Source organism: Coffea eugenioides, unplaced genomic scaffold, assembly GCF_003713205.1.
Source record: "Coffea eugenioides isolate CCC68of unplaced genomic scaffold, Ceug_1.0 ScVebR1_789;HRSCAF=1527, whole genome shotgun sequence".
NCBI lineage: Eukaryota > Viridiplantae > Streptophyta > Magnoliopsida > Gentianales > Rubiaceae > Coffea > Coffea eugenioides.
Window position 1 is genome coordinate 1 of NW_020864658.1, and position 14,872 is coordinate 14,872.

At 40.5% G+C, this 14,872-nt stretch overlaps 1 protein-coding gene across 1 annotated transcript; it reads left to right on the forward strand.

The window, feature by feature from the left end:
• Positions 1-9,449: 9,449 nt before the first annotated feature.
• Positions 9,450-13,767, forward strand: LOC113758910. The gene is made up of 7 exons (XM_027301586.1): positions 9,450-10,638; positions 10,714-11,684; positions 11,889-12,132; positions 12,223-12,315; positions 13,309-13,429; positions 13,580-13,673; positions 13,759-13,767. The coding sequence occupies exons 1-7, from the start codon at positions 9,450-9,452 to the stop codon at positions 13,765-13,767; spliced, it is 2,721 nt and encodes a 906-aa protein (XP_027157387.1).
• The last annotated feature ends 1,105 nt before the right edge of the window (positions 13,768-14,872 follow it).

Consider the following 14,872-nt stretch of genomic DNA (forward strand, 5'->3'; position numbering starts at 1 on the left):
CCTCTGCAATCTTGGGTCTCAACCCAGTTAAGAACCTAGCCATTGTCGCTTCCCGGTCCTCCACTACATCGGCACGTAGCATGGCTATTTCCATCTCCTTGAAATAGTCATCTACACTTCGAGACCCTTGACTCAAGTTTTGTAGTTTTTGATAAAGGTCTCGGTGGTAGTGACTTGGAATGAACCGTTTCCTCATCAACCTGCGAAGCTCATGCCATGTGGTCACAGGTAGTTCTCCACATCTCCTTCGGCTAAGTCGCACTTGATCCGACCAGATAATGGCGTAATCCGTGAACTCGGGAGTGGCAAGCTTTACCTTTTGGTCCTCCCTATAGTCTTGACATTCGAAGATCATCTCGATGCATTTCTCCCACTCCAAGTAGGCATCCGGATCGGATTTCCCTTGGAATGAGGGGATTTTGATTTTGATTTCTTTGAGTGCATCATCGTTCCTTCTTTGGTCTTGGTGAGCATATCTAGGCCGTCGGTCTTCCTCATCTCCGCCATGCATAGGACCGGATTCATCCCTATTGCTTCCTCCATGAACCGAGTTACTTCGTTGTTGATGGTTCTCAAGTTGGTCTATTCACTCATGTAGGGATTCAAGGGACATGTCCATCCTCCATTGGAACTCACTCGTCAAGGCCTCCATGTTAAAGTTTATTGTCAAAAGGGTGAGAATCCATGCTAAGGTAAACCTGTAAAAAGAGTTAGCAAAGACACAAGGGTATATTGCCTTTGACGCTCCCTTACGTGTTTACACTCAACTCTCTTGTGTCACTCAAAATTACTCACTCTAATGATCTCACAAATAACCCTTATTGGCCTTTGTTTGCCTCTCTTGAAAAAATCAGAAAATTTCCTCCAAGGAGCTCCAATGTCGACGTTCAACCACGTATCAAACAATGAATGAAGCAAGGGGTCAAACTGGAACAAACTCAGGTATATGACAAAATTAAGATGCTGTTTAATGACTCAAATAATGTAGGAAAGCAATCCTAAGATGATCGATACTAGACGCGACTCACAACTCAAAGCTGAAATTTGGAATCCTAGAAAGACTCCAACCCGAAAACTGGAATTTTGAGCTGCTGTTTTTGCCGAGTTCTGGTCAGTATTATGGAGGGAAAAAGGTGCTTTTGTGGTGTTCAAATAATGCAAGAATCAGCCCTCAAATTTCAGCCAATTCGGTTTGCAACAACTAGTCCAACCAATTTAGGAAACTCAAGAATCCAAGGGTGATTTGGATAAGGTCTTTGTAGCGGTTTAGGAAACTGGTTTGGGGCGTTTTTGGGGCTATCCAGGTCATTTGAGGTTGTTGGAATTCAGTCGAGAATAGGAAGCTCACTCAAGATATTGAAGCAAATTAAGATTTGGAAGCCAACCAAGAATTGGAAACTCAAACCAATCAAGATGTGGAAATCTGATTTCCCTTGAGCCGAATGTCTCTCGTTCCTCTTTTTTTTTGTTTCGTTTCTTTTCTTCTTTTTTTGTCTTTTGTTCAAGATTTCGGCTCTTCAAGGATCACAATTTCAGATTATACCACAAGATCAAGAAGCGGATGCAAGGTTATTCAAACTTTCAAGAAACCATAGTTCTTGATTTTATGGTTTCAAGAACTTTCAAGTCAAGTCTTGCAGGTCCAAGAACTTCAAGAATCTTGTTCAAGAACTCAAGAACTTCCCCAAATTATATTATGGTATCCAAGGTTTACAAGAACAACAACCAAAACTCATGAAATAGGTAAAACAGAATTTTAGCAATACTCAAAACGAAATTCCAGCATCTTGACGTGAGAACAAAATAAGGTGCATGACTTTTTTTTGTTTTTTTTACTCTAATGATTCAAACACAACACCAACAAACTCATGGATGAAACTTGGGCAGAAACAACACACGAAAATACTGGAATAATTCTGGAAAATTGCGGACAGCACACTAACAAGAAGCAAACGATTCGGACTTCACAAGAAACCCTTCCCACGATTTGACACAAAACCCTAACGACCTAGCAACAAAATTGATGGATAAAAACTGGCTCAAAACAACAAAAACAAGGGATGTAATGTGATGCCTCTAACTAGCTCTGATTACAAACTGATACGAACATCGCCAACTTGTGACGAAACCCGCAAGAGACAGGCGCACAGGATCTAGAGGGACGGAGCACGTTTGGAGTTGATGATATCTTTACCCGTTAATCACGTGGCTAACGAACCTTGGTATAGTGTAGAAGACGCCACAATCTAGTGTGATTCTAGATTGATAAGTCAACTTGAAGATCCTAGGGAATTATTCTAAGAACTTCAGGAAAAGCTCACAAGAAGCCAATGAGAGAACTCTCAATTTTGTATTAAACCAAATCTGAAAAAAAATAATACAAGCAATAGTCCTATATATAATACTACTACTAGATGCTCGAAAATCCAAAAGGGACTTAGGGCTCCAAGGAAGGTCCGTGGCCCTTGCTAAGTTCGGCCAAAGGTAGTGGGCCTCCTACTCGGTCCTATGCTCAACATGAGCTTTATTGATATAGGCCATAACTACTAATGCAATACTTAAACTTTAAATAACTATATGATTAACCATGATACTCCAGAAAGGGCTGTGGCCTTCAAACAAGGTCCTCTTCATCGAGCAAGGCCTCTACCAAGGTGATTTGTCTTTCATTCTCACTTGCAAGGCCTTCTATGGGCCGAGGCCTCCCAACTTGGGCTTGGGCAGCTTGTACTAGAAGTTGGAGTGCTTCCTTCATTTTCTTGACGCGTGCTCGAGTGACAGGGCCGAGGGAAACCTTCACTTGTTCTACTTGTATGGTCTACTCGATGTTCTCCTTCGCATCATTCCTCTCCTCTTGAAAAGGATTTGCCCTCAAATCTGATTCAAATTCTGCGAGAAAGGGACTAAAGTCAGTGACATTAAATGTGGCACTTATAGCTCCATACTCACTTGGGAGGTCCAACTTGTAAGCATTGTTGTTCACACGCTCAAGAACTTGGAAGGAACCGTCGCCTCAGGGGAGTAGCTTGCTTTGTCGTTGAACTGGAAACCTCTCTTTGCGAAGGTGCAACCAATCAAAGATCATTTGACGCCTTCCTTTGTTTGCTTGCTTCGCATATTGACTCGTGCGTTGCTCAATGTTGAGTCACACTTTCTCATGTAGTGCCTTCACAAAATCTGCCCTTTTCTTTTCATCCAGATTGACACACTCAGACAACGGCAAAGGTGACAAATCCAAAGAAGTTAACGGGTTAAAACCATATACAACTTCAAAAGGTGAGAAACGTGTAGCACTATGCACAGTTCGGTTATAGGCAAACTCAACATGAGGAAGACATTCCTCCCAAGACTTAATGTTCTTTTTAATGATGGCACGCAACAATGTAGATAAAGTGCGATTAACAACTTCTGTTTGGCTATCCGTTTGTGGGTGACTTGAAGTCGAGAATAACAGTTTAGTGCCCAATTTTCCCCACAATGTCTTCCAGAAATAGCTAAGAAATTTAACATCCCTGTCAGAAACAATAGTTCTAGGCATGCCATGTAACCTAAGTATCCCACGAAAGAACAAATCAGCAATGTAAGAAGCATCATCCGTTTTGTGACAAGCAATGAAATGAGCCATTTTAGGAAATCTGTCAACTACCACAAATATGCTATAATGTCCTTTCCTAGACCTAGGCAACTCAAGTACAAAATTCATAGAAATATCGATCCAAGGTGTAGTAGGCACAGGTAAAGGGGTATACAAACCGAATGGTTGAGTCTTAGACTTAGCTTTGTGGCACACAATGCACCGACCAACCACACACGTTCCACATCTCTTCTCATCTTTGGCCAATAGAAGTGTTCCTGCAAAACAACCAAAGTCTTTGCAGCACCAAAGTGTCCCATTAGACTACCTGAATGTGCTTCATGGACTAACAATAGACTGAGGGATGCACAGTTTTTCAACTCGAAACAAATAACCTTCATGCATAAAAAAGTGATCCAACCTAGATTGTAAGCATTGTGCATAGCATTCACTAAAATCTGGATCTTTTGCATATAACTCCTTGATGGTTTCAAAACCAAGTAGCTTAGTGTTGAGTAAGGTAAGTAAAGAGTACCTGCGTGACAAGGCATCAGCTACTACATTGATTTTACCTGTCTTATACTTGATCATGTATGGGAAAGTCTCAACAAAAGCAATCCATCGGCATGCCTTTTGTTCAACTTTTGTTGTGACTTCAAGTGTTTGAGTGACTCGTGATCAGTATGAATGACGAACTCCCTTGCTCTCAAATAATGTTGCCATGTTTCGAGAGCCCTAATGAGGGAGTATAGCTCCTTATCGTAGGTGGAGTAGTTCAAGGCTGCCCCACTCAGCTTCTCGCTAAAGTAGGCCTACCCTCTTGCATTAACACAGCTCCAATGCCAACACCTGAAGTATCACATTCGATTTCAAACATCTTGTCAAAACTAGGCAAAGAAAGTACAGGTGTGTGCGTGAGTTTGTGTTTAAGTAATTGAAATGCCTTATCTTGGTCAGCTCCCCAATGAAAGGCGACATTCTTCTTGATTACGGCAGTCAACGGAGCGGCAATGGTGCTGAAATCTCGCACAAACCTGCGGTAAAAACTAGCTAATCCATGGAAGCTCCTTACTTCGCTCACAGTCTTTGGTGTCGGCCATTCTTGGATGGCTTTCACCTTCCTTTTATCTACCTGTATTCCCTATGCACTAATAACATATCCTTGAAAGACCAACTGATTAGTGCAAAAAGAACACTTTTCAAGTTAGCATACAAACTTGCTTGGCATAAGGCATTTAAAATAACACGTAAATGCTCTATGTGTTCATCAAGATTTCGACTAGAGACTAAGATATCATCAAAATAGACTACCACAAATTTATCAAGAAAAGGGCGTAGAATATGATCCATTAACCTCATGAATGTATTAGGGGCGTTAGATAAACCAAAGGGCATGACTAGCCATTTATACAACCCATAAGTAGTCTTAAAAGCCGTTTTTCATTCGTCCCCGTCCTTCATTCGGATTTGGTGATACCCACTTTTAAAATCAATTTTCATGAAAATTACAGCCCCATTTAGTTCATCTAGCATGTCATCTAACCTAGGTATATGATGACGATACTTTACCGTTATCGAATTGATGGCTCTGCAATCCACACACATGCGTGAGCTTCCATCTTCTTTGACGCCAAGATGATGGGGACGGCACAGGGACTTAGGCTTTCATGCACCCAACCTTTCTTAAGCAGTTCGTCCACTTGCCTTTGTAGTTCCTTGGTTTCCTCGGGACTCATGCGATAGGGGGCTTTATTGGGCAATGGTGAGCCCGGAATGAGGTTTATTTGGTGCTCAATGCCACGGATGGGAGGTAGTCCATCCGGGATCTCCTCAGGAAACATATCCTCAAATTCCTGCAACAATGAGATAACACGGGGTATCATGAAAATATACAGTGGTTAAATTTATATGGTAGTTATGATGGTAGTTATATGGTAGAAGCAAGCATAACTTCTTTACATACTATCATAAGCAAGTGTTGGTAAGAAAGTAAAGCTTTCTTTACATCCCTGGCTTTTGCGAGCATGCTTTGCTTCCTCTCAGTTCTCTTCTCAAGGGCCGAACCATTTAAGGCCAGTTTTCCCTCACTCTTCTCGGCTCCTTTCAATTTCCTTTGCTCCTCGTGTTCTTGTTGCAACCGGACTTGGTCCTCGTGCACTTGTTTAGGAGTGAGAGGCACAAGTGTGACTTTCCTGTTGTCGTGCATAAAGGTGTACTTATTGGTGAAACCATCGTGGCTAGTTCTTTCATCATATTGCCATGGTCTCCCCAATAGCACATGAGTAGCTTGCATTGGCACGACATCATAGAGGACTTTATCCTCGTATCGACCAATGCGGAATAGGATCTCGACTTGCTTTGTGACTCGCACATCTCCACTGTCGTTCAACTATTGGAGCCTATATGGATGTGGATGCTTGATTGTAGGAAGCGAGGCCTTCTCCACTAGTGTCATACTTGCCACGTTTGTACAACTCCTGGGATCAATTATAAGACTACACACCTTGCCTGTTATGTGACAACGTGTGTAGAAGATGTTTTCCCTTTGTTGGCCATTTTCTTCCTTTACTTGAGCAGTTAGCACCTTTTGAACCACTAAGTCGAGTTGTTCATTCGTTGGTATTTCCTCACTAGAATCGGCATCCTTCTCTCCCAACGATGGTACTCCTTTATAGCTGTCTTCTTCATCCGTCACTACTTCTCCATTTTCAAGTAAGAGCATGGTTCGTCGATTTGGACACTGAGATGCGATGTGACCAAACCCTTGGCATTTGAAGCACTTGATCTCATGGTTATGGGCTTTAGAGGCGTCAGTCACCGCCTTGGTATCCTTCCCGAAGCTCCCATAATCGGTTTCTTCTCCTTCGTAGGCGGATATGTTCTCCAATTCGAGCTAACCGGTGTACTAGTGAGTCGAGTGGCATCCCTCCTCTTGAGGCGACGCTCCACTTTGGAAGCTTTGTCCACCATGTCCGTGATTTCCACGTAGTGATGCAACTCCACTACCTCTGCAATCTTGGGTCTCAACCCAGTTAAGAACCTAGCCATTGTCGCTTCCCGGTCCTCCACTACATCGGCACGTAGCATGGCTATTTCCATCTCCTTGAAATAGTCATCTACACTTCGAGACCCTTGACTCAAGTTTTGTAGTTTTTGATAAAGGTCTCGGTGGTAGTGACTTGGAATGAACCGTTTCCTCATCAACCTGCGAAGCTCATGCCATGTGGTCACAGGTAGTTCTCCACATCTCCTTCGGCTAAGTCGCACTTGATCCGACCAGATAATGGCGTAATCCGTGAACTCGGGAGTGGCAAGCTTTACCTTTTGGTCCTCCCTATAGTCTTGACATTCGAAGATCATCTCGATGCATTTCTCCCACTCCAAGTAGGCATCCGGATCGGATTTCCCTTGGAATGAGGGGATTTTGATTTTGATTTCTTTGAGTGCATCATCGTTCCTTCTTTGGTCTTGGTGAGCATATCTAGGCCGTCGGTCTTCCTCATCTCCGCCATGCATAGGACCGGATTCATCCCTATTGCTTCCTCCATGAACCGAGTTACTTCGTTGTTGATGGTTCTCAAGTTGGTCTATTCACTCATGTAGGGATTCAAGGGACATGTCCATCCTCCATTGGAACTCACTCGTCAAGGCCTCCATGTTAAGTTTATTGTCAAAAGGGTGAGAATCCATGCTAAGGTAAACCTGTAAAAAGAGTTAGCAAAGACACAAGGGTATATTGCCTTTGACGCTCCCTTACGTGTTTACACTCAACTCTCTTGTGTCACTCAAAATTACTCACTCTAATGATCTCACAAATAACCCTTATTGGCCTTTGTTTGCCTCTCTTGAAAAAATCAGAAAATTTCCTCCAAGGAGCTCCAATGTCGACGTTCAACCACGTATCAAACAATGAATGAAGCAAGGGGTCAAACTGGAACAAACTCAGGTATATGACAAAATTAAGATGCTGTTTAATGACTCAAATAATGTAGGAAAGCAATCCTAAGATGATCGATACTAGACGCGACTCACAACTCAAAGCTGAAATTTGGAATCCTAGAAAGACTCCAACCCGAAAACTGGAATTTTGAGCTGCTGTTTTTGCCGAGTTCTGGTCAGTATTATGGAGGGAAAAAGGTGCTTTTGTGGTGTTCAAATAATGCAAGAATCAGCCCTCAAATTTCAGCCAATTCGGTTTGCAACAACTAGTCCAACCAATTTAGGAAACTCAAGAATCCAAGGGTGATTTGGATAAGGTCTTTGTAGCGGTTTAGGAAACTGGTTTGGGGTGTTTTTGGGGCTATCCAGGTGATAGGGTGTTAATTGTTGGTATTTTAATTATTAATTTTCCCTTCTATCCCTGACAAATATTGTGTTAATTGCTGATATTTACTCATATTTGGTATCGGGACTTAATTTCAGGAATGAAGCAGAAAACTACCAAAAAGGAGGGACTTTATGGAGAATATGGAGACTTCTAAGGGTTTCAATCCTTAGGCCTTGGATTGGTGGGGACCACAAAGCTATAAGTCATTTGGGCTCTTAAAAGAAAGCAACGTAGAGAGACTTGGGAGAAAGGAGTAATTTTGGAGACTTTGTCCACATGTGTGGGGACCACCGGAGATAGCTTTTAGTCATCTTACTTTTGGCTTTTTAAGGAGAGGACGTACAGAAGCAAGGGGGGACCTCTAGTTTAGCTTTTTAGTTTAGTTCTAGTTTCCTTTCTCTGGACTGGCCTCTGACACACGCCAGGTGTTCGACAATATTCCCCAACGGGAAAAACATCTTTTATTCCTTGCTTTCTAGTAAAAACGCAATGCCTTTGCAATCCAGTACTTTTGGCTGCAATTCAACTATGAGGAGTGGCTAATTTCTTCATCTAGTCAGAGGTTAAATCGAAGCTTTGGTTCGACAAAACTGTGAGATCGAATTGATTTCCCTACGTTCTTTAATTTGCAAGTGTTTATATATTTCCTGTTCACTTATGCATATGATTATTTCTTGCAATTAAATACTTGATCACTGTTTAATTGTGTGAGTAATTAACAGCCATCTAAGAGTGCTCAATCCGTAATTGTTGGGTAATTTTAGTGCATGTGGCAAGTGATATGATTCAATTGTAGTAGAAACTTTTGAGTCGTTGTTGCGGAAATATATGATATAGCCTAAATAAACCGAGCGTGTGTGTTTGTTGGTTATAATTGGTGGCCAGTCTAATGATTAATGCTGTCAATAGGTTAAATCCTAAGAGCGTGTTTAGGACTGCTTAATTGGCTAGGGCAATAACTACAGAGCTTGTTGTGGTTATCGAATCAGTAAGGTTAGGCAGGTTGTCAGAGCTTGTTGACAACCATAACCAGTTTATTTGTAAATGAAAGATTTTATCTCTGCATCTGTGATCAGTGATTCGAACCATAAGTGGAGATTATACCTTTGACTAGAGATTTTCCTTCCGTCAATTTACTTTATATTTTTAATTTGAGCAATTAAATTAGACAGTTCCATATCAACTTCCCCCATTTTTATTTAATGTTACATTCATTCAAAATAAATTCCCAAGTCCCTGTGGATTCGACCCTGCTCGCTGCTATATTCGAATTTTGTCTTTCACGTAATTAATACACTTTGGTATATCGGATCAAGCAAACTCTGGCACCAGGGTGAAGCTAGTAACCCATTGCACAGCCTAAGTCCCTGCTCCAGTACCATAGTGGACTTAATTCGTGACTTAAGAGTAGGAATTTTATTTTTGCTGGTTTGACACCCAACAAATTTTGGCGCCGTTGCCGGGGACTTGGTGTCAAAATAAATTTATTTTCTTTGAATTATATTTTCTTTGTTTATTTTTTATTTTTATTTTTATTGTTACTGGTTTATGCCTAGATCTTCTCGTACAGGTGAACTGCAATATAATCCTGAGATAGAGAAAACTGCTCGTGCATTGAGAAAAGCAACAAGAGAACGAGCAGAGGCATCCTCCTCATCTACTGGACATAATTCAGTAGTAGATTTTGTGGATTCATTTAGTGAGACGGAAGAGATAGATAGCACCATGGCTAATGAACGGACATTGAGAGAATTGGCTGCACCAGATTTAAATCAACAGCCTCTATGCATTACTTATCCTACATTAGAGGTTGCATTTGAGTTAAAATCTGGACTAATCCATTTACTTCCTTCTTTTCATGGCTTACCAGGTGAAGATCCCCACAAGCATCTCAAAGAATTCCATGTGGTTTGCTCGACAATGAAACCTCAGGGAGTCACAGAGGAGCAAATTAAATTAAGAGCCTTTCCATTTTCCTTAGCCGATAAAGCTAAGGATTGGCTCTATTATCTGCCCTCTGGGTCAATATCCACATGGACAGACATGAAGAAGCATTTTCTAGAAAAATTCTTTCCTGCATCCCGAGCTGCAAGCATTAGGAAAGACATCTGTGGAATTCGACAATTCAATGGAGAGACTCTACATGAATATTGGGAAAGATTCAAGCAACTATGTGCTAGTTGTCCTCATCATCAAATTCCTGACCAACTCCTCATCCAGTATTTTTATGAGGGTCTGTCCCAAACTGACAGAAGAATTATTGATGCTGCCAGTGGGGGCTCCTTAGTGAATAAAACACCCACGGAGGCAAGAAATTTGATATCGAGTATGGCTGCAAATGCTCAACAATTTGGAGACAGGCAGGATAACACGACTCGTAGAGTCAATGAGGTAAGTAATTCTACAATAGAGCAAAGATTAGATTGTCTAACTTCTTTGGTTGAAAAGTTAGCTATAGGACAAATGCAGCAATTGAAAACATGTGGAATCTGCTATGGTTCGAGTCATCCAACAGATATGTGCCCCACACTCCAAGATGATTCGACTGAGCAGGCTAATGCAGTTGGATTTCCAGGACCACCTCAGAGACGGTATGATCCCTATGCAAACACCTATAATCCAGGATGGAGGGATCATCCTAATTTTAATTATGCAGTAAGGCCACCAGGATTTTCACATCAGTCACAATATCAACCTAGACCTCAACTTTCACAGCAACAACCTGCTCCTAAATCAGGTATGTCACTTGAGGATATTGTGAAATCTTTGGCTACTAACACTCAACAATTTCAACAGGAGACGAAAACTAGCATTCATAATTTGGAGAATCAAATGAGCCAGTTAGCTTCCACAGTCAATAGATTGGAGTCCCAATTATCTGGAAAGCTACCTTCGCAGACAATTGTCAACCCCAAGCAAAATGCTAGTGCCATCACATTAAGAAGTGGCAAAGAGTTGCCTGAGCCGAGCAAGAAAATTTCTGAACAAGCAATCGAGGAAGAGCTCGAAAAAGAGGGGAATGTGTCTCAACCTAGAGCCTTGGAACAACCAGATTTTGGAGAAAAATCAACACAAGTGGTTACACCTCCGCCTCCATTTCCTAGTCGACTGGCAAAGTCCAAAAAGCAAGAGCACGAACAGGAGATTTTGGACACTTTTCGAAAAGTTGAGGTAAATATCCCTCTTTTAGATGCAATTAAGCAAATTCCTAGATATGCTAAATTTTTGAAGGAATTATGCACTGGTAAGAAAAAGTTGAAAGGAAACGAGAAAGTGCATATGGGAGAAAATGTTTCGGCAGTTTTGCAGAAAAAATTGCCTCCTAAATGCAAGGACCCAGGTATGTTTACTGTCCCTTGCAAAATAGGTAATATTAAAATTGAAAAAGCTATGTTGGATTTGGGTGCTTCGATAAATGTTATGCCTCGTTCTATTTATAATTTGATGAACATTAGGCCTTTAAAAGAGACGGGCGTAATAATTCAACTGGCTGATCGATCAAATGCCTATCCTGATGGAGTTTTGGAGGATATTTTAGTGCAAATTGATAATTTGATTTTTCCTGCAGATTTTTATGTGCTTGATATGGAGGATGATAATTCTAATTCATCTCCAATACTGTTAGGGAGACCATTTTTGAAAACTGCTAGAACAAAAATTGATGTTTTCACTGGCACATTGACTATGGAATTTGATGGTGATGTTATTAAATTTAATATTTATGATGCCATGAAATATCCTGGTGAATCTCATTCAATTTTTGTTATAGATGTAATTGATTCTTTGGCGCAGCAAAATTTTGAATTTAATAATGACGATGCGTTGAAGGTTGCTATTTCTACTGGTCTCTGTCAGGAAAATTTGCAAAAGATAAAAGGGAAGTTTGTTTTTCCTTTTGAATTGCAGGAAGTTATTTTTGAATTGAATTCTCTTTGCCCAGAATTTTCCAATGTGTCTTACTTGGAATTACCTCTGTCTCATTCACAGCTTTTGCCATCTATTGTGCAAGCCCCGAAGGTGGAATTAAAGCAGTTACCGGATAATTTAAAGTATGCATTCTTGGGAGATGGAGATACACTCCCAGTAATAATTTCCAGTAAATTGACTGCTTTAGAGGAAGAAAAACTAATTCGGGTGTTGAAGGACCACAAGGAGGCAATAGGATGGACAGTGGCTGACATAAAAGGATTAAGTCCAGCCACTTGCATGCATCGCATCTTGTTAGAAGATGGTGCTAAGCCTTCGAGAGAGGCTCAACGGAGATTGAACCCACCAATGATGGAGGTAGTGAAGAAAGAAGTTTTAAAACTTCTTGACACAGGTATAATCTATCCCATTTCGGATAGTAAGTGGGTAAGTCCTGTTCAAGTAGTTCCTAAAAAGACAGGAATTACTGTTATTGAAAATCCTAAAGGTGAGTTAGTGCCCACTCGAGTTCAAAATGGGTGGAGAGTTTGTACCGATTTTAGAAAATTAAATGCATTAACTCGTAAAGATCATTTTCCATTGCCTTTTATTGATCAGATGTTGGAAAGGTTGGCAGGAAAATCTCATTATTGCTGTCTTGATGGTTTTTCAGGTTTTCTACAAATTCCAGTGGCGCCTGAAGATCAAGAGAAAACCACATTTACTTGCCCTTTTGGTACATTTGCCTATAGACGAATGCCTTTTGGTCTTTGTAATGCGCCTGCTACATTCCAAAGGTGTATGGTTAGTATATTTTCTGATTATGTGGAGAATATCATAGAAGTGTTTATGGATGATTTTACTGTCTATGGTAATTCTTTTGATGAATGTTTAACTAACCTCACAAAAATTCTTAAAAGGTGCATTGAGACTAATCTTGTTTTAAATTATGAGAAATGCCATTTTATGGTGGACCAAGGCATAATTTTAGGCCATGTGGTATCTGCAAAAGGAATTGAGGTAGATAAGGCTAAGGTAGAAATTATCAAATGTTTACCTTACCCTGCAAGTGTGCGGGAAGTTCGCTCTTTTCTTGGCCATGCAGGTTTTTATAGGCGTTTCATCAAAGATTTTTCAAAGATATCCCATCCTCTATGCAAATTACTTCAAAAGGATGTGGTATTTCATTTTGATGATAATTGCAAGAGTGCATTTGACACGCTCAAGGGATCATTGACTTCAGCACCAGTGGTTCGACCACCAAACTGGAGTCTTCCTTTCGAGATAATGTGTGATGCCAGCAATTTTGCTGTTGGTGCAGTACTTGGCCAGAAGGAGGGCAGAGCTTCTTATGTCATTTATTATACCTCGAGGACCTTGGATGGTGCCCAGTGCAATTATTCGACTACGGAAAAGGAGCTTTTAGCTATTGTTTTTGCTTTAGAAAAATTCCGTTCTTATTTACTTGGCACTAAAGTCATTATTTATTCTGACCATGCAGCTTTGAAATATTTGCTCAACAAGAAAGAGGCCAAACCACGACTTATAAGTGAAGGACCTGCTCCCTTGAAGGATAATTTTCCAGATGAGCATCTTTTTGTAGTTCAAAAGACAACTCCCTGGTATGCTGATTTAGTGAATTATCTGGTTACTAGAACGCTACCTAATGATTTGTCTAGAGCTCAAAAGGAAAAAATTAAAAGTGATGTTAAATATTATGTGTGGGATGAACCATACTTGTGGAAATATTGTTCTGATCAAATTATTCGCAGGTGTGTGTCTAAAGAAGAGGTTCCATCAATTTTATCTTTTTGTCACTCATATGCGTGTGGTGGACATTTTGGCCCTAAGCGAACTGCAAGAAAGGTTTTAGAGTGTGGTTTATTTTGGCCAACTTTGTTTAGTGATGCATACTTATTTTGTAAATCATGTGCAAATTGTCAAAAGACAGGTAATTTAAGCCATAGAGATCAAATGCCTCTTACTCCTATACTGGTTTGTGAAATTTTCGATATATGGGGTATAGATTTTATGGGTCCATTTCCTTCCTCTTTTGGTAATATGTATATATTACTTGCAGTTGATTATGTCTCAAAGTGGATAGAGGCTAAGGCAACTAGGACTGACAATGCTAAGGTTGTAGTTGATTTTATTAAATCTCATATTTTTGTCAGGTATGGCACGCCAAGAGCAATTATCAGTGACCGAGGGACACACTTCTGCAATCGAGTAATGGAAGCATTGTTGAAGAAATATGGCGTCACTCACCGGGTTTCTACGTCCTATCATCCGCAGACTAGTGGTCAAGCAGAAATCTCCAATAAAGAAATCAAGTCGATACTTGAAAAGACGGTGAATCCCAATAGAAAGGATTGGAGTTTGCGCTTAGATGATGCACTTTGGGCTTACCGTACAGCTTTTAAGACCCCCATAGGTATGTCTCCTTACCGATTAATTTTTGGCAAACCTTGTCATCTACCTGTGGAATTGGAACATAGGGCATATTGGGCAGTTAAAAATTATAATATGCGGATGGATGAATCTGGAGAACACAGGAAGTTGCAATTGCAAGAGTTGGAGGAAATCCGAAATGATGCATATGAGAGTTCTTGCATTTATAAGGAGAAGACAAAAGCATTTCATGATAAAGCAATTTCAAGGAAAATTTTTTGTATTGGTCAAAAAGTACTTCTTTTTCACTCTAGACTTAAACTTTTTCCTGGTAAATTGCGTTCTCGTTGGATTGGACCTTTTATTGTGACTAATGTGTTTCCTCATGGTGCAGTAGAAATTCAAAGTCTTCACACTGACAAGATTTTTAAGGTTAATGGTCATCGTCTCAAACCTTTTTATGAAGGATTTCAAGTTAATAATGTTGAGGAGGTGACCCTTGCAGTGCCTGAACTCTCTGATTGAAGCATTATTTTGTCTAGCCAAAGACTTTAAAGAAAGGCGCTTTTGGGAGGCAACCCAATTGTTCATTTTAATTGTTTGTTCAATTCCGTGTGGTAGTTTAGAGGTGTTCTCCTTGAATTCGACTAATTTTGGGTTTCAGTTTTCGTTTT

Excerpts from the sequence above, each read along its gene's own strand:
- LOC113758910 (XM_027301586.1), top strand. The coding sequence starts at position 9,450 with ATGCCTAGATCTTCTCGTACAGGTGAACTGCAATATAATCCTGAGATA. Across the intron at positions 12,133-12,222 it reads TCGCATCTTGTTAGAAGATG|GTATAATCTATCCCATTTCG; the intron begins GTGCTAAGCCTT and ends TTCTTGACACAG. Across the intron at positions 13,430-13,579 it reads GTTCAAAAGACAACTCCCTG|GTGTGTGTCTAAAGAAGAGG; the intron begins GTATGCTGATTT and ends AATTATTCGCAG.